The following is a 21,592-nucleotide window of genomic DNA, read 5'->3' as shown; positions in this document are numbered from 1 at the left end:
TTCTTAGCTATTAGTACAAAAAAAAAAGTACTAACTTAAATGACTCTTTACATTTTGCACAAGGTGTATTACCTTGTTTTAAAAATATATATTTTTAAGCTAAAAAAATAAAAAATAAAAAGTCATCTTGCCATTCAGAGATCAGGTTAACTTGTGTCTCTGGAATATTCACTGTAAAAGGCATTTTTATGAAGGGTGCCTACTTTTTTGCACACTGCTGTAGTAAGTATGACTCATGTATTTTTGGTCATTTTTATTTAATGCTTTAAAAGACATATATTGTATAATCATATGTCCCAGAGTTTCTCCACAAACATAATTATATTTTCTCTAAAAATGTGTTTAATTGCAGTATTTATTCATTTATTTATTTATACTGTTTTAACTTGTCACACTTCTGGGAAATACTATCTGCTCTTAAAAAATACCCACCAAGTGTAACTTTAAATAATTTTAATTGAATTAAATAAAATCATCATTTCTGTTTTGCAAAATAATACCAAACATGATACTGTCTCTGGAGATGTGTCCTCAGTAGTAGCTTCATAAGCCTGGTCCACACATACAAATCAGTTCCATTCAATCGGCAGCTGACCGATATCCGCCTCCTGATTGGTCCAGCCTCCAACACGTGACTCTACCGGAAGCGACTTCTCCAATCGCCTTGGCCAGCTGTCATATCTTGCACCGTATTGCACTATTTCTCAGTTTCTGTTTAATTTTTATTTCTCAGTTTGACTGACCTTTTCTACTTCCTGTAGCTGTGACGTATTTGCGTCGCTACTTGTTGAGTCACGTTCACGTGTTGTTTTAACTGCGCACAGCTCGAGCTGCACTTGGCTGAGGCTGAATTGAAGTTCAGCTGTCACAGGAATAATGAACACGTTGGTGACCAAGTTAGAGCACAAATGGATTAGTTTGACCTTGAAGCAACACTGGACAACAGCTATGGCAGCTTCCAAGGTAAATTACTACCTTATATAAGCCACTGTTTTTTGTAAATATGACATTTCTGATACAGCTGGGCTGTTACGTCATAGCTGCTACTGTTTGTATCTCCATGCGTCCACTGACTGAATATTATTTGGACATTGTTGTCAATCTGAATCCAGTTTTGAGGTAGTTAATTTGTACTTTATACTTAATTACAACGAAGAAACTGTATTTTTCAATTATCAAAAGTTTCTGACAGGTAATTTATTTCCACATGAAACAGGGCAGTGATAAAAGCCACCAACAGCAGTCATAGTTTGTGAATAAACTATAGATGATAGTGTCAGTTAATGTGTAACATCAAAGCCCTGCACAGCTGTTTGTAACCTGGTTTGACCTTTCCTCAGGACTGTCTGACAGCACTAGTGTAGTTTTGATAAACATGGGCACAGTTAAGCTACAGTTTGGGCTATTTTGGGAATATGGTGTTGAGCAAATATCACCTGAGTGGGGTGTTTTAATCAGGCCTTTGTTGAAACGCTGCTTAAAGAGCCTGCACACCCACACAGGTGTTCCACCTCTAGTTAATTTGATTTTGCTCATGTCGACCAAACCTAATAAACCAATAAGAATCACTTAAGTTTACATTGTCCCACCTTAACTGGTGCATACAATCTGAACACAGAGTCAGGGATATGTGAGTTAAGCAGTCTGTACACATCCACATAGTACTGAGAAGAGGGCTAATCAGGCTAAATAAGTGTAAATGTGAAGGTGTACCATGGAGATGTGGGAGAATTGAACACTAATATTATTCTTAAACCCTGCCCATTACTCAGGTAGAGTACTGTTGAAGTATTAAAGCTGGGCTGGGATGGCAGAATTTGTAAATTCACCCTCCTCCTGCACTGTTCCCTCTCTATCCATAGCCCCTCCCACTAGATGACCATGAGCATTGTGCACTTTTTATACAGTAACCCAGTGTTTCTCTTACATGGTATTATTTACTCTTATTTCATTGTAGTGTTGCACACAGCACATTTGCCCAGCCCCTCCTCATCCCGCTCTCTCCACCTTTCTCTGTATCAGACCACAAATGAGACAAGAATCAGCTGTCCCCACCACTGTGGACTGCCTCGCCAGGAGGAGAGCAGACAGCAGCTCAGGAAACGGAGCTATGCTTGTCAGCTAAAGTGACTTGAATTTGCCAGTGCAAACCCCACAGCACTGGGTGGCAGAGTGGGCTGGTGGCAAGCAGCAGTGCCAGGACTAACCTATGTAACAGCAGCAACAGAAAGTTTGCTGATCTGGCGGAGAGTCTGGGCTCTTTGGTCCCCTGGAGTTAGGGTTTGCACTTGCTGGATTCAGGTTTCTGCGGCTGCTGTTTCGGGGTCTGTGTTGATAGCTGCTGTCTGCTCTCCTCCCAGTGAGGTGGTCTGTAGCAGCGAGGAGTGAACAGTGTAGGCAGGACTCTTCGCCGCTTAATTAGGCGTTTACTAAAGGCACATGCATCTGCATTTGGGAACGTATTAGGAACGCGCTCTCTCTGAAATTGGTTGAAGTCTCTCGTCACGGACTAGATTTTCTAAAATAAAGCCTAAAATAAAGCCTGAAAACAGAGCCAAGAGGAGTTGCAATTAGTTTTCTCTCAGTCCACTTAAATTACAATATGCTCAAAGTTTATTATGGGACTTTTATCCTAATGATGCCAAACTAAACCTGCCTACCCCAGCTTTTACTATCATATACTTTACTTTAATCAACTATTACAAGCCAGAACTTGTAGCTTCAGTGGAGTATTTGTATCTTACAGATTTACTACATCTCTCTAAAGCAAACTGAGTACTCTTATGTGCCTCTGTCCGCAGGTCCAGCTCTCCACACTTCCTCCAGAGCCTGTCATCCCCTCTAAGAAGCCCTTCAAAGTGGAGCTGATTGGTGGAAAGCGTTACTCATGGTGCACCTGTGGACACAGCAAGAAACAGGTAAAACCATCTTTGTTTCCATGTTTCATCACTCCTGTCTGAAGTACACGCCCCGTATACTCCCTGATCACGTCTTTATCTTTCAGCCTTTCTGCGACGGAGCCCACAAGACCAAAGCCAAAGGCCTGACCCCGCTACGCTTTGTCCCAGAGAAAGACACCACAGTTTGGTTGTGTGGTTGCAAGTACACAAATAACCCACCGTACTGTGATGGCACGCACAAGCAGGACTTCATTGTGTCTGCCCCACTACATGAACCAGCTGACTCTTGAACAGGAAGGTTGTCTTAGAGGCGAGCATTAATGATGCTGTTGCGTTCACATGCACTTTAAGAAAGCAGAACAATCTGATCAATCATGACAAGTGTTTGAACCTTGTGTGTTGTCAGTGTGTATCTCAGTGCAGTGAAGAGAATGGTGACAAAGAAGTTAAAACCACAGTCCTCATTTGTCCTGCTGTCCATCTTTTCTATGGTGGAGACAATGTGGCATTAACAGCAGGGTTGGATGATATGATGATATACTGTGATGTAATAGAGGTTCATGCACAGAGGGAGATTTTACCATATGGTTCATGCTGAGATGGCTAAAAAATCTTTGTTGTATTAGGCCATTGTGGGCAATGTGCCATCTTGTCTTCCTTATATGCTTTGTTTATTTAAGTTAAGAAATAAATAGTATATGCGACCTAACTGTCTGTTTTAATGATATCAAATAAAGACAAACTATAAAAACTGACCTGGTTGGGGAATCTGTTGAAAAGAAGCAGAGTAGACACTGGTAATATCCTGTAATGTTGTACACAAACTTTTCTCGAATGTACAGAGCCTTAGTATTGAGAATGTGTTATACTGTGACAAAGTTGAGACCATCTTGTGACGGCACCAGCTGCAGTGTTAAATCAGTGTTTGTGTCGCAATGGCACAAATGACATGAGAGAATTGAGTTTAGCTGAACAGGTGAACTGTGCCAGATGTGTTCAGTATGCCTTAGATTGTGCTGGATCAGTTGACAGGAATGACTATTTGAAACTGGGATACAGTGATGCACAAATTTTGAGCAGGGGTGTAAAGTGGGCAACTCGACCTTGGCTCGAACTCGGCCATCGATCTCAGCCACCCACCTGTTGAGTTTTGTGACTGCATCCTGATTGGTTGTGACTGTGTCAGTGTAAAAAATAAAGGCAGAAATACAGACAGACATAGAAACATCTGCCAAAGTATTTAAAACCGCTTCTGAGATAGTCCGCTACAAAAAGTGTCACAAGGACCATATTTTGCCATGATCACACACGCACACGCGCACACACACAGACACACACACACACACACACACACACACATACATTCACCAAGTGAAAACGAGGGCTGGCTCTGGCTGTTGTATACCTCTTGGTAGAATCCAGAGCAGGCATGCCCAAAATCCAGCCTGGGGGCTAATTGTGGCCCATGGATCTATTTTAACAGCCAGCAGCTTGTCTTTCAAAATATACTAAATGTGGCCCAACACACAATATTGGTTAATTTTTTTTCATTCACCTTGTGATGGCAGGATTATCACAGTTTTAAACATGTGCCAAACAGGAACTACCCTAGCGGAACTGTGTTCTCATAAACAGGCGATAAACAAGCAAAAGAATGGTCACCAACAGCAGATATCTCCTGCAGACATGGCAAAGAAATGTCAAGTTGACTGTGAGGGCCGCTGCTTTTAGGAGCGGTGGAATGTTGAATTCTCTTTCAATGAAAGATGAAGCAGTTGCGTTTGTCTCTTTTTTAATCACCCATGTGATGCAAGCAGCAGCTGGCCCCCAAGTATTTTCACTTTTTCTAACCCAGCCCCGATTCAAAAAACTCTGGACGCCCCTGATTTAAAGCGTGGTTACTCAAAGTGCAGACCATGGGCCAATGTTAGCCCTCTGAAACTAATTCAAACATATTGTGTGGCCCCCAAACGTTACATGCATGCATTATATTTTAATAATTTGCAGCCCATTTCAATACTTTAAATTTTAATCACTTACATTTAATAAACTACTAGTAGACTGCATCAGACTGCTAACACGTGTCTGTCAGGTTAGGGAGGACAATTTGCACAAAGCGACTGGTTGCATGGCAACTAGCGGCCTCTCATAAGTGTTGTAGAATTTACATTCTGTCATCAGTGCTTGTGCTGTTAGGTAAAGTTAGTGATGTCCGTGGACAACCTGCAACTGCACTTTCCCTGTGTGGCCCTCAGTCATATGCTGGCTCCCCAAAATGGCACTCAGTCATCAAAACTTCGAGCTCTAGAGAGATACTCTATGTATCACTTTAACTACTGACTCTTAGTTGTACATGCACACACAGTAAAAACCCTTAAAAATCATGGGTGTTCAGATTTTAACACGCTGCTTGAGTAAAACTGAACTTACACCCAATTGCCTTTAAATAAAGACAGGATCTTAATGTTCACCAGCTGATTTTCACCCTGTAACTCATCTCCACACACTGTCACTCTTTCACATTCATCCTGCTCCTGATGGTGAATACATACAGAATCATAAACAGGACAGTCAGGTCGGAAAAAAATAGTAAGTAAACATTTTTATTGACCTAAAACATGCACATATGGCTGATAAAAAAGTATCATTGTTTGTTGAAAAGAAACCAAAGGAATGTTGAAATCGATGGAACTACAACATACATGGCCAAATATTCAGAATCCCTTTTGAGTTCTTCGACTGCCATGAGAGAAAAGGACATGGTCTGCTGACAAACGTCTGCTCGAGAGCATGGTAGTGCTTGGAAATTTTGTAAATATAAATGCTTCTCCTGTTGGAAAATACTTGTCGGTTTTGGACTGTGTGATCTGACCTAAACAAAGTGCATCGACAGTTTCATGTACCTGTGTTACCTGATGAGCCGTTGCTTTTACTGGACACTAATACAGCAGTTATTAACATGACTGTTCAAAGGCAAGGATATGAGTTTGTTTTTTTACATCCAACTTGTGCAGTGACGGACACTGCGATGCCTTTCAGCATTCTGTCAAGTGTTATGGAGCCAAATCAACATTGATGGAACTACAGTATGAAATGAAACAGACCCACTGCATATACAATACAAAACGATTACAATATCTTGTATAAAAGATAAGTTTATACATATGTATGCACACATGCTCACATTTGATACATACTGTACAGTTTGTATGTGTGCACTGTTCTAGTCTAACACACATAAACACACACACTCACTTACATACATACAAGTGTCTATTTGGCTGCACTTTTCAGTCTCTCCTGCTGAAAGATAAGCGTAACCTGCCTCCTGTGTGTCCAGAGGGAAGAAGGCCCGAGCTCGTCTTTTCGCTCCGTCGAAAGAAAGAAGGGAGCAATTCAAACACTGTCCTCCCTGCCGCCCCGTGCACACGTTAGGTCGTCGGGGGCAAACCGCTTTTGTCGCCTCCCCTCGCCTCCTCTTTGCCAGCCCCAGAGCTCGTACCGTTGACAGTCACCTTCCGAGCGTTGGCGCCCTGTTTGGAGGCGAGGGTGTGTCGCTGAGTATTGTTGGGCACAGTGGTACCGTTGGAGCTTTGGATGGCGGGGGAGAGGTTGTGGGACGCGGGGCTGGACTGCGTGGAGGTGCGGGGAGGCTGGGCTGCAGCAGGACTGTGGACTTTGTCGCTCTGGGAGTCGCTCTCTGACGTCGGGCTGGTGTTGACGCCGTCAGAGTGGCCCTGGGCGGCAGACTGGGACGGCCTCCTACGCTTCCGGGTGGGTTTGACCAAATACTGCAGAGGGATGGGTCCAGTCTGCACGGAGGTACACACATGGTTAGGATGGCACATCAGTATGTAGGAACATTTACAGACAGGACTTTCTGTCTATAGATGTTATGCCACTGATGAAAAATCTCCTCACTGTCATAAATCTCATGAAAAGACCAGAACCTTCAATAAACAGATCTTATTAACAAGTTTTATCCGTGTTGTCAAAGACTGGTATGTGTAATTCCAGTGTTGCACTGGCTGACACGTTCCTTCATTACTACAACATGGACACTTGGTTTAATTTGACTCAATCCCACATACACTCTCCTGCTGCCTTAAATACCAGAGCACCAAGAGTGTATCAGAGTCCTGCATCAGGTCAGGTATCGGCTGTTTGACCCACAGATTAGGTGATTTGCAGGTGGTATTTGTCTTAATTTTATTTCCGGGTTCAGCTCTGGTTAAAACAAAGAACATGTGGGTCTGATTACGGAATGATAAATATATTAAAATCAAATTAAAATAATGAGAATTTGGGGCATCCAGCGGGTTCGTCAGTAGAACAGGCATTCCATATACTAAAGGCAATGTCCTTGCTGCAACATCCGCTGGTTTGATTCCAGCCTGCAGCCCTTTGCTACATGTCGTCCCCTCTCTCTCCCACTGTCACAGTTAGACTGTCCTGTCCAATAAAGGCAAAAAGCCAAAAATAATCTAAAGAAAATAATGCTAATTTAATGGTTTAACAAGAGTGGAATATGAGAGCTGCTTCAATCAGGTGTGTTACTAACAGGCAACTAATTGGTCATATATGCGGGGGACGGGGTGGGTGCCATATATATCAAATCACAATGTTTGTTTTCAATAACCTCCTGGTAGAAAACCCTTGTGTCTGGTTAGTTTTTAGCCAGCTAAAAAAGATCTTCATCAGTTCAAGTGTATGTTATATTCCAGATATTTTTACTGCTTTACTTTGCCGCCAAACAGCTGTTTCATGGGTCACTGAAGCAGTTATCTCAAATCCACAAGAGTCCATTGAAAAAAAAAAAAACACATTAAATTTACTTTGTAAAACATGGGAGTTGCTGGTCTACCTCTGCCTTCATCAATTAGTGTGTAAGGTAAAGCAGTAAAAAATTACCAAATATGGCATACACTTAAAGTGAAGTTGATTTTTTTTTAGGTAGTTCTGTTTAGGTGGCTGAGGTTAGGGTCCCCCATCCACAGCAGTACATTGCTTAGCTTCCCTGCCTGGTACAATTGGATTATCAAAGACGTACATAAAATGAGCACAGCAGAAACTTCAGACATGTCGGACTACCGTGTATAAGCAGGTCTTGAAAATCAGGCCTGTACAGGACTCTGGTGTGTATTAATTCACTGCAGAAAATAGTCCCCAAGAAACACACCATATACTCCAGTTTGAGAAATGTTTGCTGAAAACAGTGCCCACCTGCTTATAGAAATTACTGAGCCTTTGAAAATTTAACTGTATTTTTAACCACTTTTCAAAGCATCACATATTCAGTAAAAATAAATGGGCCTAGGCTGAGAGCCACAGAGATGGACGAATGGAAAAGGGTGGAGAGTATTTTGATTTTGGTCTTTTCATGGGATTTGTTTACAATGGCAAAAATACAGTCTATCACCAGCCACATCCTTTAATACATCCTAGTCCAAATATCACAGTTGTTTCTGTTACCAGAAGATAACTGATGAGGAGGGAGTGTGATATTAGGAGGAACTGCCCATTTAATGCCCCATTTCATGACATCAATCTGCATTAAATCATCTCACAAAGACGGTTAACAGCTCACACTGCACTGCCAGAGTATTCCAATCTAGCTACGAGCACCTCCAAATAAAAACTGAGATTATGGTCAACCACATGAAAACGTACAACTCCAATATACTCTATAAGATAAATAATTGATGGATGATTTTGTTGGAAGATCATGTCACTGCAGCAGCAGCATGAACTGTAAACATACAGCTACAACAAACAAACCAAAACAAAACAGAAGAAATGAAAAAGCAACAAACTAAAAAGGATTGTGGAATTATGTAAAAACATCACTTCAACAATATCACCCTAACCCTATATTAGTGGTCGTCAGTAAAAGGTATGAAAGCTGCCACTCACTCTTCTCCACTCGTAGAAGTAGGCGATGTCCATTAGTGTGTAGTAGTCCTTCAAGGGCTCATCTCCATACAACACCTCCACCTGTAACACAGTCGAAATCCACTTAACACAATGTGCGAGCCAAAAAACTGGCGTCTGTCAGGGCATCGTTTCGATTTCTTCTTTTCTAAGTTTAGATCTGCTCTGCTGCATGTTTGTCCTGATGGGTAGTAATGAATTATCTAATGCAACCAGATGACGCACCTCACTCGCGCATCTGTGGATTTTTCCATGGCTGATACCAGTACTTGTGGGCTGATGCTGAGGTAAAACATAGACATAGAGCACACTGACTGTTCAGCAGACTGCTTGTCACGGCTTTACTTGAATAATGCCCCAGTATTGGCAAACCTACTGCTACACCTGACGCCCCCTCCTGCTTCCAGGTGAATTTGTGTTCCACTGGCCTCAATCAGTTTTGTATAAAAGTTGAAAACATGGCACCAAGATTTGGGTTTCTACCCATCATGAAACAAAGATCAGGCTTATTTAGTCAGCATGCACTAACATCACTTCCTGAGAGGTTTTGATCAAGGAGGAAAAGGACACAACAGAAAGCATTTTGAAAGCTGCACTAGAGGCCACTGTGGAGAGCCAGGTGAACAGGTGCACAGAGAAATACCATCTTTAAATGATTCCCACCACTGTCAAGGTGCCCTTGTACTTTAAAAGACCAGTGTATGATGTAGGGGATCTATTGGCTGGAATGGAATATAATATTCATAGTAAAAGGTGGGTCTGTTATAGACCTTTTTCATTTTGACCTGTCACAGCAGTAAAAACACAGGAGTAGTCAATAAAATAACTATGACTCTATTCCACGTAGATGAGCCACTTCCAGGGCCCTGCTGTTGTGAATGTTGGATCACTGGGACACTCATGCCTCATTTCCACTGCATGATTCAGCTCAAATCGACTCACTTTTGGTACCCGGTCCTTTTCTCTATTTCATTTACACTCAGGGATAGTACCCCTCACTGCTGATGGGATTCTCAGCTGATCACCATAGCGACACTGAATGAAACTGCAGTGACATCATCTTCAGTGCAACACTCACTGGGACCCTTTATCAGCAATGATGTCTGCACTTCGTCAGTGTACAAAGTGTATGCTGTAGTTTTGTGGGCTGCAATTTGGATCAAGTGCTGTCTCTTGACAGTAGCGTGGCTATTTAAAAATGGCAGGTGTATAGAATGCCCCGTGTCATGCACATGACGTTTCTCCCTGACCAATCAGTGGTCTGCAGTGTTTTAACTCCTCCCTCTAACATCTGCTCAGCTCGCTTGGAACCTCGACTGTGATGGTATCAAACAGAGCCAGGTACCAGGTAATAACCTTCAAGGCTGGGTATCAGTGCTCAATATCTTTCAGGGTTAATGACTGAAATAACCGAGTACCAAGTAGTATTGAAACTTCTCCAGTTTAACAACATTTGCATTCAGTCCTTTTTGTTCCCCTTTTTGCCCGCAGCCAATCACTGCAAGTGTTTGATTTAATACGACGTGTGACTGGCCCTCTACCGCAGCAGCTGCAACACATACACACAGTCTGTGGTTTGGTGAAGTCAAGTGCTGTGAATTTTATGGAGTTGGCCTTTCAGTGTGCTGAGATGCCATCAAAACATTTGAAAGTATAGCTCTACTGTACACCTGTGACGGGATGAAAATAAATGCATAAAATGTGGAAGAATTATTTTAAAAGAAGTACTCTATTGGTACTGGTATTGCTCCTTGTATCATATTTTTTTAAATGATACACAGACCTATTATTTTTAACTTGTGCCGATGGAAAAAACAAAAGAGTGTGTCTAATTAAGTAAAGCCGTGTCGTATCACGCGGTGGAAATGCAGCATTAATGAAACAGAGCCACTGTTTTTAGTAACACCTGTGTGATTCCTGCTATGACCCATCAAAATATCTTCTTGCCTTGACATACTTATAGCAGTAACAGTAGATTTTTTTTTTTTTTTTTGGCAAATTAGGTATTGGAACAACTGTAAACACAAAATGACATATCATCACCTCACAAGGTTGTTATGGTCACCGTGTTAGCCAACAGCTGTCTATGTAACATGCAAAAGATACAGAGCAACATAAGCATGTATTTGGAATCATGTTTGTGATGACTTTGAGCCCAATATTTATCCTTAAGCTCTGTTTCTGGTCTTCACTAACTCCTGAGAAAAAAACATCTGGCTCTCTAGCTGCTAAATGCTCCACTATGTTCACCAGCTAGTAGCCAACCTTGTCTATTGTATGAAAACAGCTGCCTGCTACTGCTGAAAACAAGACCGATGAGACAGTACAAGTGAAACAAAGCAGTGAAGTCTAAAGAGTTTGGCGATGAACATTTGTGGATTTCTCACTGCAAGTGAACTCTTTCACTTTACACATAGCCTATAGATCTAATGTTAACAGAAAAATAACAGTGCAGCTTTAATGATGTTGCACTTTTTGCAGTAATGCCCCTCAGTCTGGGCACATTTGATTTCGTCTTTCTGGAGCTCTGTTAGTTATCATGTTGCACTGACAGCTCACATATCAAAGTACTGATTGCCAGAGCTCTTTTAACCCTTTGAAACCTGGAGAGACATCAGTTTTCTTGTGCTGTATTCAGACGCCTTTTACAAGTGTTTAAACGTTTGAAACCTGAGTGAACTGGTTTTGTTTCTTTAAAAATGTACTAAAAAGGCTTTGAGCAACTTGGCGAGAAATGTCCCGCAAATTGCAAGAAAAAAAAAGAAAAACCTGAAAAAGAAAAGAAAGAGAGGGGAAAATTTTAAGAAAATGATTTTTTAAAAAAAGAAAAAAAAATACCCAGAAAAAAATATTTTATAATTATTATAGTTTTATTTTTTAATTTTATATATATATATATATATATATATATATATATATATATATATATATCTATATATCTATATATATATATATATATTTATATTTATATTTATTTATTTATTTATTTGTATTTTTTTAACTATTTGTCATAAAATTTTCCTGTAACTTTTACTAATTTCTTGCTCATTTTTGGGTCATTTCTTGTAAAGCTGCTCATTGCCTTTGTTGTATGGTCTTGAAAGGCCAATTTGCTCAGGTTTTAAAGGGTTAAAGCTGACAAATGCATGCAACCTAATATGACCCACCTTTGTAACAGCGTTTGCAACTTTGATTTCATTACTTCTGAGTTAAAACTCCTTTTTCATGGGGCACTTTTATTATTGTGTCTAAACCCTGAAGTTTGCAACGCAATCAATTCAGCAAGACTTGTTGTGTATGTGTACAAAATGTCTAAATACCCGATAGTTGTTGGGAATATCCATCTTGCTTCGGAGGAACTTCGCTAAGTGCATGACGGACATGGCTGCTGGGCACTGCAGGAAGCGTTTACCGTTGGACTGAGAACAAAGAACGGAGCAGAAAGGGGGACACATAAATCCAGGCTGAAGACCAGAAAACCACATTAGAAGGTGAAGTGTGTAGGCTTGCTGGCTTTACCTTGTCTCCTTCGATCTCTGGATGTTGCCTCTCATTATTTCTGCAGGCAAATGTTAAATACAAAAAAAAGGTGTTCAACAATTCGTTCTGCACATGCTGAAAACCATATTCAGAGAGACTTACAGCAGGTGTGAGTGTTCATACAGCTCTTGTTCCCTTTTATAAATCTCACTACTTAATTCTTTAGGCTTCATATTAAAAGTAATTCGACTCTTTGCTTTGTGCATGACCAGATAATTACATTTCTTTGTTTTCACACCTGTCCCAGAAATGCCTTTCCAGTAAACACACCCAACGTTTGGAATTCTCACGGCTGTTTTCTGCAGAAATGAGAAATGATTCACTCACTTGTTCCTCTCATAGAACTGTATGGACAGACTGATGATTTCATCCTCTGCTATGTTGAACGTCTCCACCACTTCCCCTGGTTCCAGCACACGATTCTCTGCGTAGAAGTCCCGCCTCCGTTTCATCTCATCTGGGATCAAAAACAGAAGTTGTCCATTGGCAAAGAAGTGCATCATAAAATGGGAAATTATGACAAAGGCTGAGACTAGAAGAGCTTGCTGCTTTGCTTACCTTTGAATAACCCTGGAACAAGCTTATATACGATATCTTGTAGAGTTTTGTCTGCTCTGGAAGAGTAAAGAAAGTTTCAAAGTTGATAAGCATGATACCCATTGCACTTGGAGGCGTTGAAAGGGACAATTCAACTCTAAATACCCTAAAAATACATATATTTTCCTCCTACCTGTAGTGCTCTTTGTCAGTCTATATTGTTTTGGTGTGAGTTGCAGCGTGTTGGAGATATCATCCGTAGAAATGTCTGCCTTCTCTCGAATATAGTGAAACTAGTGGTGCTCAAAGTGCCAAGAAATACATTTGAAAAATTCAACAGCAATGTCTCTTTACAAAAATCATGACCCACTTACTTGAGATATCCCACAGACCTTGTTGTGAGCAGTTTCATGTGGGAACTATTTTCTCTCTACTGAGCTACACCTGCCAACCGAATCACTGCACTAGAGGAAGCATGCATCTACTCATGAAGAAGAGGCTAGTGATAGCGTGACATGTAAACAATAACAGAGTCCTCTTCGGCTGAGCTGTAACGTTAGCTAGCTCAGTGGTACTAGCAGTAGATGCATGCTTTCTTCTGCACAGTGATACGATTAGCAGAGCTCAGTTGAAAGAAAATAGCTCCTACATGAAACTGGTCTGTGGATTATCTTGAGTAACTCGGTCTTGATTTTTGGAAACAGACATTGCTGTTGAGTTTTATGAATGTCTTTTTTTCTTTTAGCGTGTTGAGCACCACAAGCCGAGTGCCATCTTGTTCCAAAATACAAAGGGAAGGCAGACATTTCCACAGCTGATATCTGCAACACTCTGCGACACACACATAAACAATCTCTATAAATAAACAGCACTACAGGTAAGAGTTCAAACATGCATTTTTGATTTGGCGGTGAAATGTCCCTTTAAGACAAAGAGTCCTGATATAGACTGTCATCACTTACCTGATGCTGAGCTGTGGACATGTCTTGTGAACCTGAACGTCACATCGAGGGCAGAACTTATTTGTCTCCAGGAAGGCAACGATGCAAGTTTTACAAACTGCGTGGACAGAGAGGACACGGACAAATGCTGAGACACTGCTCTGTACCACACACTGTGTTCATGTGACGTTCATGGAAGGGACACTTGCAGGTCAATGTAATAAAACAATACTAGTTTTGATCCTACAATAGAATCTACATCTCATACATAGCGTCAACAATGTTTCACATGTATTAAATTAGTATTGTGCACACAGATGTTCCCTTAAGAGACTTCCTATAGTCCTGATTTCTAACATGAACACTGAGGTGGGGTCATAGTCTGATGCTCTCCACCTTATAACCAAAACATGAGCAGAAGCTCTCCCTAATGTGCATACTAATTTCATGCTTATTGAAATCACAGTGCATGCATGTAAGGTGATGCTTTCATGTGAGGAACTTACAGGAGTGCAGGCACTCTACGATGGTTGTAGCATCAATTAAGTAACCAGCGCACAGTGGGCATGTGAGGTGTGGATTCAGATCTGTGATTTTAATCCGGTTTGGCTGCATTTTATCCATCTGGACTGATCTGCAGAGGAAACAAACAGCATTATAAGAGGTTCTTGCTTCATAGCACTGCACTGGAGCCTCTGTAAATATGCTTGGTAATACTATTAGGGCTTTCCCATATGGTCAATGAGTGGCTGCCACAGTGCTCCCTCAGACAATGTCTGCAGCTCGTCCTTGGGACAGCAGGTTGTGAAACCACAACAAAGAGAGCTGGTGGGCAACAGAAGCAACTGTAATGACATGTTGTAGCGGTAAATAACGTTTGCAGAGCAGAAGCCGTGCAGCTAAATGCAGGCTGTGTGCTGGTAACACAGCAGCCGACTATTGAATCAGCCCCTGCGTGGCCTCATCTCGTCCATCAGCTCGGCTCCTCGGCCAGCGGACCAACAAAGAGCGTTTCCATTTCCCCGGAGCTCCGCCGTCCGACCGGGCACCGCAACCCAACACATCCAGAGAAAACACCACCACCGAGGGGGGTGCAGAGGCACAGAAAATCACACTGGTACACAAAGCAGCCATCTTAAATTCACTGACAGGGCTGTATCAGGAGGCGAACAAGAGAGACTCAAAATGTGACACCGTGCACTTTGTGTGCGCCTCAGCAAACAGCGGCGCGATGTGCCCGATAAAGAGCGATCACCGACGCTTCGTTCCTACCTGATTAGACATCAAAGTTTCCCTCTCCTCCCAACGAGGATCCAGGTAAATTATTTGGACTTGGCCAGAATTTGCAGCAGCGCCAGAAAATGGCTTTTTTCAGCACCGTCAGAGGACTGCCCATTTTGGATCACGTGATGTTATTTTGTCGCCTCGTTTACGGGGCATACAGGGTATCCTCTGCAGGCTGCAGGCCCTGCTGACTTTTTACACATTCATTTATCCTGCACGGGCCCGCCATTACATTTGTTTTTCTTTTTTTTAATTTTACCTTTGTGTATTAATTAATTTCAACAAGCTGCACAGGACAGAGCTCAACCACGCCCTCTGTTTGTCTCACTATGACTGGATATGATTTTGTCTGCATTACCCAGAGAGGCCCTGCAGGCCTCATGTCCCCGGGCCTGAGATGTGGGTTGTCCCACAAAGACGGGTGGAATTTAATTGGACATTTTTTTAAGCCTGCATTGCATTTTAATTATATTCCCGTAGAATACAATAATATTTTTGTTTCTCTAAGCTATTTGGGAATAAGTATTAAAAACTATTTTTGGGGGGGGGAAAGATGTCCTCATATGGGGACAATGGGTTTATCTTAATAGTCACAAGAGTGAAATAAATTATAAAACTGTTTCAATTATTTCAATACCTGAATATTGTTGTTCAAAAACAAAACAAAACAAAAAGTCCTCAAACAAGACAGTAATTTAGTCCTAATGTCCTCAAACGAGTACTCCCTAATTAACAAGATTTTATAAAGCGCAAACTTTGATCAGGTTTTGTACCTTGTCCACTTATGTGTCGGGATCAGCTGTAGACTGGGCATAAAAGTGTCAACAAAAGAGGACAACAGGTCTAAGTTAAGCAGAATGAAGTATAAGGTGCAGGAAACTCAAAATGTGATGTCCTCATATGGGGACGATGGGTTTATCTTAATACTCACAAGTGTGTAATAGATTATAAATTATAAAAATGTTAAAATTATTTCAATACCTGAACATTGTTGTGCAAAAACTAAACAAAACAAAAAGTCCTCAAACAAGACGATAATTTAATCCTAATGTCCTCAAACGAGTAATTAGTCCCCAATTAACGGGATTTTAATTCAATTCAGTTTTCAATTTTATTTATAAAGCCCATATCCCAAGACACGTCCCAAGTCCTAAACTTTTTGTTCCAAGTCCTAAACATGTCTTAATGTGCTCCTCATCAAAGTGCCATTTTAAATGTACATAAATCATAAATGCTTTCAAAATTTGTATTTATTTGTTTAAAGAGGTGTGACTGAACTTGATCAATTCAATTCAATTTTATTTATAAAGCCCAATATTACAAATCACAATTGCTTCAGAGGGCTTTACAGCAGCTAAAATTGGTCACATTTGTTACCATATCAAACTACAGACGTTATTTAGCACAAATAAACCAGTTTCAACCACAAACTTTGATCAGGTTTTGTACCTTGTCCGTTCTTGTGTTGGGATCAGCTGTAGACTGAGCATAAAAGTGTCCACAAATGAGGACAACAGGTCTTAGTTAAGCAGAATGAAGCACCTGAAATGTGAAGTCCCCATATGAGGATGCAGAAGATGTCCTCATATGGGGACGATGGGTTTATCTTTAATAGTCACAAGTGTGTAATAAGTTATAAATTATAAAACTGTTTCAATTATTTCAATACCTGAACATTGTTGTGGAAAAACAAAACAAAACAAAAAGTCCTCAAACAAGACAGTAATTTAGTCCTAATGTCCTTGGACAAGTACTCCCTAATTAACAAGATTTTAATTCAATTCAATTTTTCTGTTTTATTTATAAAGCCCAATATCACAAATAACAGTTTGCCTCAGAGGGCTTTACAGCATACAACATCCCTCTGTCCTTGGATGCTCGCAGGGGACAAGAAAATACTAAAACCTTTAACAGGCAGAAAAAATGGTAGAAACCTCAGGAAGAGCAACTAGGGAGGGATCCCTCTTCCAGGATGGACAGACGTGCAATAGATGACGTGTGTACACAACAGATCAACATAATACATTTACAGTATCCATAGTCTAGCTTGTTACTATTGCTAGAATTGGTCACATTGGTTGCCATATCTAACAACATATGTTATTTAGCACAAATAATTAAGTTTCAACCACAAACTTTGATCAGGTTTTGTACCTTGTCCGTTCTTGTGTTGGGATCAGCTGTAGACTGAGCATAAAAGTGTCAACAAATGAGGACAACAGGGCTAAGTTAAGCAGAATGAAGTATAAGGTGCAGGAAACCCAAAATGTGATGTCCTCATATGGGGACACAGGGTCTCAGGAGGATATAGGACTATTAATGAAATGATAGATGGATTCCTGTGGCATAAGTTAAAGTCTGATCAAATACACAGTTTAAATGTAGACTAGGCCTACAACAACTAAAGTGAAATACAAGTTTAAATATTTTCTTCTAGCGTCATGTATCAAATTTAAAATCTGAGACTGGGAAAATCTTTTTGCAGGTAACCCTGCCACCAAAAAAGCAATGTTTATTTGTCCCTCTGCCATAAAAACATGAAAGTAGCAGAGGACTTTTATTGTGGCAATATAAAAGACATTAACACCATTAATTGATGCAAATAATTGACTAGAATGCAGGAAATAAAGTGTTTAATGCTCATTTTTTTTGGCAGAGGACCCCCAAAACCCTGTTTCTAATGTGACCTTCCTCCCCCCATATTGAAACTACACCTACGGCCTTGAAAGTAGCACACATTTACAGGCATCAAACTACAATATAAAGGGTAATACCAACAATACTGATTAACAATACTGTAAACTAATGAAGAATCAGCAGATCCCTGAGGAAACAGGCAATCATCAAAGCTTCTCCGACCCTGTGAGAGCCCTCTGGGGTCAGCTTACAAAATGAATATTTAATGCAAACTATAAGCCCACTGACTTCCACATTTGTGTGAGTGATGTAAACATACTACATATGATGAAAGCGCTCTCTGAAGACTCAGTCACAACACTACTAATGGGGCGGAAATCTGACTCACTGGACATTTGGCGGAGCAAATACGGGGCACAGGGGTTAATGGTGACTGAAGCAAGGAACATACAGGCTAAAAAAACTCCCTCGGCCCAGTGGAGGTGGTGGGGGAAAGGAGAATGATGGCTAAGCTATTATCCTTAATGAAGAACATGTCCTGCTCCATGTAGGACACTGACAGCACTGGACAGCTCCCTCAGTGATGGTCTGCTTCTCCCATGGAGAGATACCGCAGGTCCTTCCTTCCTGCTGCTGTCAGACTTTACAACCAACACTCCTCTCAGTAGTCGACATATCAACAATCGTCAGTCATTTATATTTCCTATGTGTGACAATGGGAAATCAGCCATTCAGCCTATTTATTTTATTTTTCTGTTTTATGCTGTTTGCTTATCATAATGCTTTGTGTCTACTGATGCTTCTTGTTTTGCACAATCCATTTTGCTGCTGTAACAATGCAAATTTTCCCGCTGTGGGACCAATAACAGATCATCTTATCTCATCTCTTATTCTTTTGGTTTGGTGCAATCGAACACGTGGTCTCCCAAAATAACAACAACAACAACAACAACAACAACTGAAAACTTTTACAATTAAATTATTACAACTGAATGCATCTTGTGTTGTAGTTCTACATTTATGTTGTTTTTGTTTTTAAAGTGCACTCCAGCAATTTAACATCTCATGTCCATAAAGCTGGGGGGCTCACAAGATGTATATATGGTTTGATGCCTGCCACTGCAGACCCCTGTTCAAAGCCAACAAACAACAAAACTGGTTGTTTTACAGCAAGTCATCACTTTATTTCCAGCGGCTTTTTAGCCTCCACATGTGGGAGTTTTTAACGACCTGTTGCTGTGTTTCCGTCGGGGATGATGCCACTGTTCCGACCCTCAGAAAGGCTCATTACTGGGGCGCCAATCAGCTTACCTGGTAGAGCAGGAACCCCATGTGCAAAGGCCATGTCCTTGCTCCAGCAGCTGTGGGTTTGATTCCAAACCTGGCCCTTTGCTGCATGTCATTCACCCTCTCTCCCCCGCCTTTCACACCACAGCTGTAAATATCCAGTGAGTGAAGAATAGGAGACCAATCAGACTTAAAACTTATTGTCAGTGTTTCCTTTTAAAATAATCTAGTTTTACCCTCATTTACGATCAAGTGAGAAGGTTTGTACCTAACAGTGTTGTTTTGTCTAACAAACAGTGTCACTGATCACATCACCTGGTTGAGTTTTATCTTGAAAATGTCCTAATATCATCCAACCATTCAAAATTGGTGTAATCCTGCACAATATTGTTGTTATGCAGTGGCTGATGGACAGTAACCTGTTGTCAGACCAGCACCTGTGGTGGGTTGCCATGGGGAATCACATTGTGTGTGGGTCCCAGGTCTTTTACCCGAAAAAAACATAATCTGATTGACATTAGATGAACCAAGGTGACATCATATTGTGATCTATTATCATAGATCATAGTGGTGGTAGAAGCTATAATAGCTTAGATGTATGACCTTTTATAAATGCTATAGATAGGATCAGATTATTAATAGGACTAACAGGAGCTCAGTAGTGCACAGACTTGTCCTTAAAGCACTCACACCTCACCTGTTCCCTCCAAGTCTTTAAAACTCTAGTGACACAGAGTCTGTAAGGTCACAGATTTCAGTGCAACAGCTGGTACAGCCAGAGCCGCACCTACCACTGAGGCTACTGAGGTAAAAGCTGCAGTTTTTTTCTAGTGAGTCTGGATATCTGAAAAAGATGGGGGGGCTTATGTGACTGCTTTTAGACTCCATACATTTAAAGACAGCAGTTCCCCACAAGAAATGTATTCCTAATGGTGTGTACAAGGTTTTTAAACAGCGATTACACCTTCATGTGATAATTTTTCTAATCACTGCAATGTTTGCATTTTATTTCATTGTTGTTTGATTTCTGTTTAAAAAAAATCTGCTGTTTTGTTTTCTTCTAAAAAGCACATTGTTACCCTTGTTAAGTAAAGTGCTATATACATAAAGTTTTTTATTATAATAATTATGTTGGTAATTGACTTAGATATGACTGAACAATCAAGTGAATTGAAAAAAAGGTGAAAAGTGAACCACTACAAAACTACTATAGCACATTTACCATACAAAGATGATTTTTTTTAATTATTGGAGGGTAGCTCAGACTGATAAGAATGAAGTACAGCCAGGTGGGACCAACTCATTTTTTTGAGACACAAGTAAGTGTTAAGTATTTTCACTCAGGTCCCAAGTCAAGTTCCAAGTCAGGGCAGGCAAGTCCCGGGCCAAGCCCCAAGTCCTAAACTTTGAGTTTTGAGTCCTAAATAAGTCACAATAGGCTCTTCACCAAAGTGCCATTTTAGATATACATAAATCACAAATGCTTTTTAAAATTTGTATTCATTCGTTGAAAGAGGTGTGACTGAACTTAATCATAAAAAAGTAGTGCTGACATTGCACTTTCATAGCATATAGCAATAGCTCATAGCACCCACACTAGCTCATTAACAATGTTGATAATAGCCTCAGCCTCTTCCCCTCTTATTTGTGCAACTTCAGATGTCAAATAAGTTGGAAGTTGTTGCATCTCTGTAATTTCTGACCTGTTTTGCATACTGCAATGCATTTTTGTTGACAGCTGCCTTGGTTTTTGTATGTGAACAAAATTATTTTAGTTATCATTTTTTGCAACTGGTACTCAGTAATGCAACATTAGTTCTTCATGGCTCTGTCCTGCAACTTAAATGGATGCTGTTGGAGTGGTTCAAACAAATTGGATCTAACAAATTACTTAATTATTCTTTTAAATAACACACTTTTTAATCTTTAGCCTTAGGGGAGCGTTTCATGTATATTCAAGTCAAAAGGCTTTTAGTCCAAGTGAAGTCATGAGTCATTGGTATTAAGACTTTTTTGATTTTGTCAATATGAGTCTTAAAACCTGAATGTAGAGGCTCACGCACACCTTCAAAAACCTGTAGACAGGTGCACAGGAGGAAAATGTACATAGGGAAGGAACAAGAAATCCTGCAATAAACTTTATTAGAAAAGCAATGTTTCAGTTGTCAGACTTTCATCGTGTTCAGTAAAAGAATAAAATAGATAACGCCTTCTGAGTTGAGGCCAACCAGAGGCCATGAGCTGATGACACAATCAATCCCACAATCTGTGTTCATTTGGCCTAATAGAAGGCACCTCCCACCATCAAATATGACCATTGTCATCAATAACTGTGTAACTATATAAATTGAACAGTATGATGTTCAAAACAATCCATTCAAAACCAGCAACCAACTCAGGCTACAGGTAGATCTCAGGGCAAACACAGCTCCAATATGAAGATCAAAAAGCCCTGATCAACAACATAGCAGAAACACCACAACAGGAAAACATTTTTTGGAGAGTATGAATATATATAAATATAGAAAAAATATG

At 40.5% G+C, this 21,592-nt stretch overlaps 2 protein-coding genes across 2 annotated transcripts; one reads left to right on the top strand and one right to left on the bottom strand.

Moving 5' to 3' along the window:
* The first annotated feature begins 643 nt into the window (after positions 1-643).
* LOC126390516 (CDGSH iron-sulfur domain-containing protein 3, mitochondrial-like) lies at positions 644-3,655 on the top strand. Its single transcript, XM_050044855.1, has 3 exons — positions 644-963; positions 2,802-2,918; positions 3,005-3,655. The coding sequence occupies exons 1-3, from the start codon at positions 877-879 to the stop codon at positions 3,188-3,190; spliced, it is 390 nt and encodes a 129-aa protein (XP_049900812.1). The 5' UTR covers positions 644-876; the 3' UTR covers positions 3,191-3,655.
* A 1,821-nt stretch (positions 3,656-5,476) lies between these two features.
* Positions 5,477-15,611, bottom strand: LOC126390515 (polycomb complex protein BMI-1-like). Its single transcript, XM_050044854.1, has 9 exons — positions 15,122-15,611; positions 14,356-14,483; positions 13,871-13,967; positions 12,930-12,985; positions 12,699-12,828; positions 12,351-12,390; positions 12,152-12,250; positions 8,814-8,894; positions 5,477-6,712 (listed from the first exon to the last, which is right to left on the bottom strand). Exons 2-9 carry the CDS (start codon positions 14,471-14,473, stop codon positions 6,332-6,334), a joined length of 1,002 nt encoding a protein of 333 aa, XP_049900811.1. The 5' UTR covers positions 14,474-14,483; positions 15,122-15,611; the 3' UTR covers positions 5,477-6,331.
* Between the last annotated feature and the right edge of the window lie 5,981 nt (positions 15,612-21,592).

Source organism: Epinephelus moara, chromosome 5 (genome assembly GCF_006386435.1).
Source record: "Epinephelus moara isolate mb chromosome 5, YSFRI_EMoa_1.0, whole genome shotgun sequence".
Taxonomy (NCBI): Eukaryota; Metazoa; Chordata; class Actinopteri; order Perciformes; family Serranidae; genus Epinephelus; species Epinephelus moara.
Note: the sequence above shows the minus strand (reverse complement) of the source record. Positions and strands in the feature narration are given on the sequence as shown.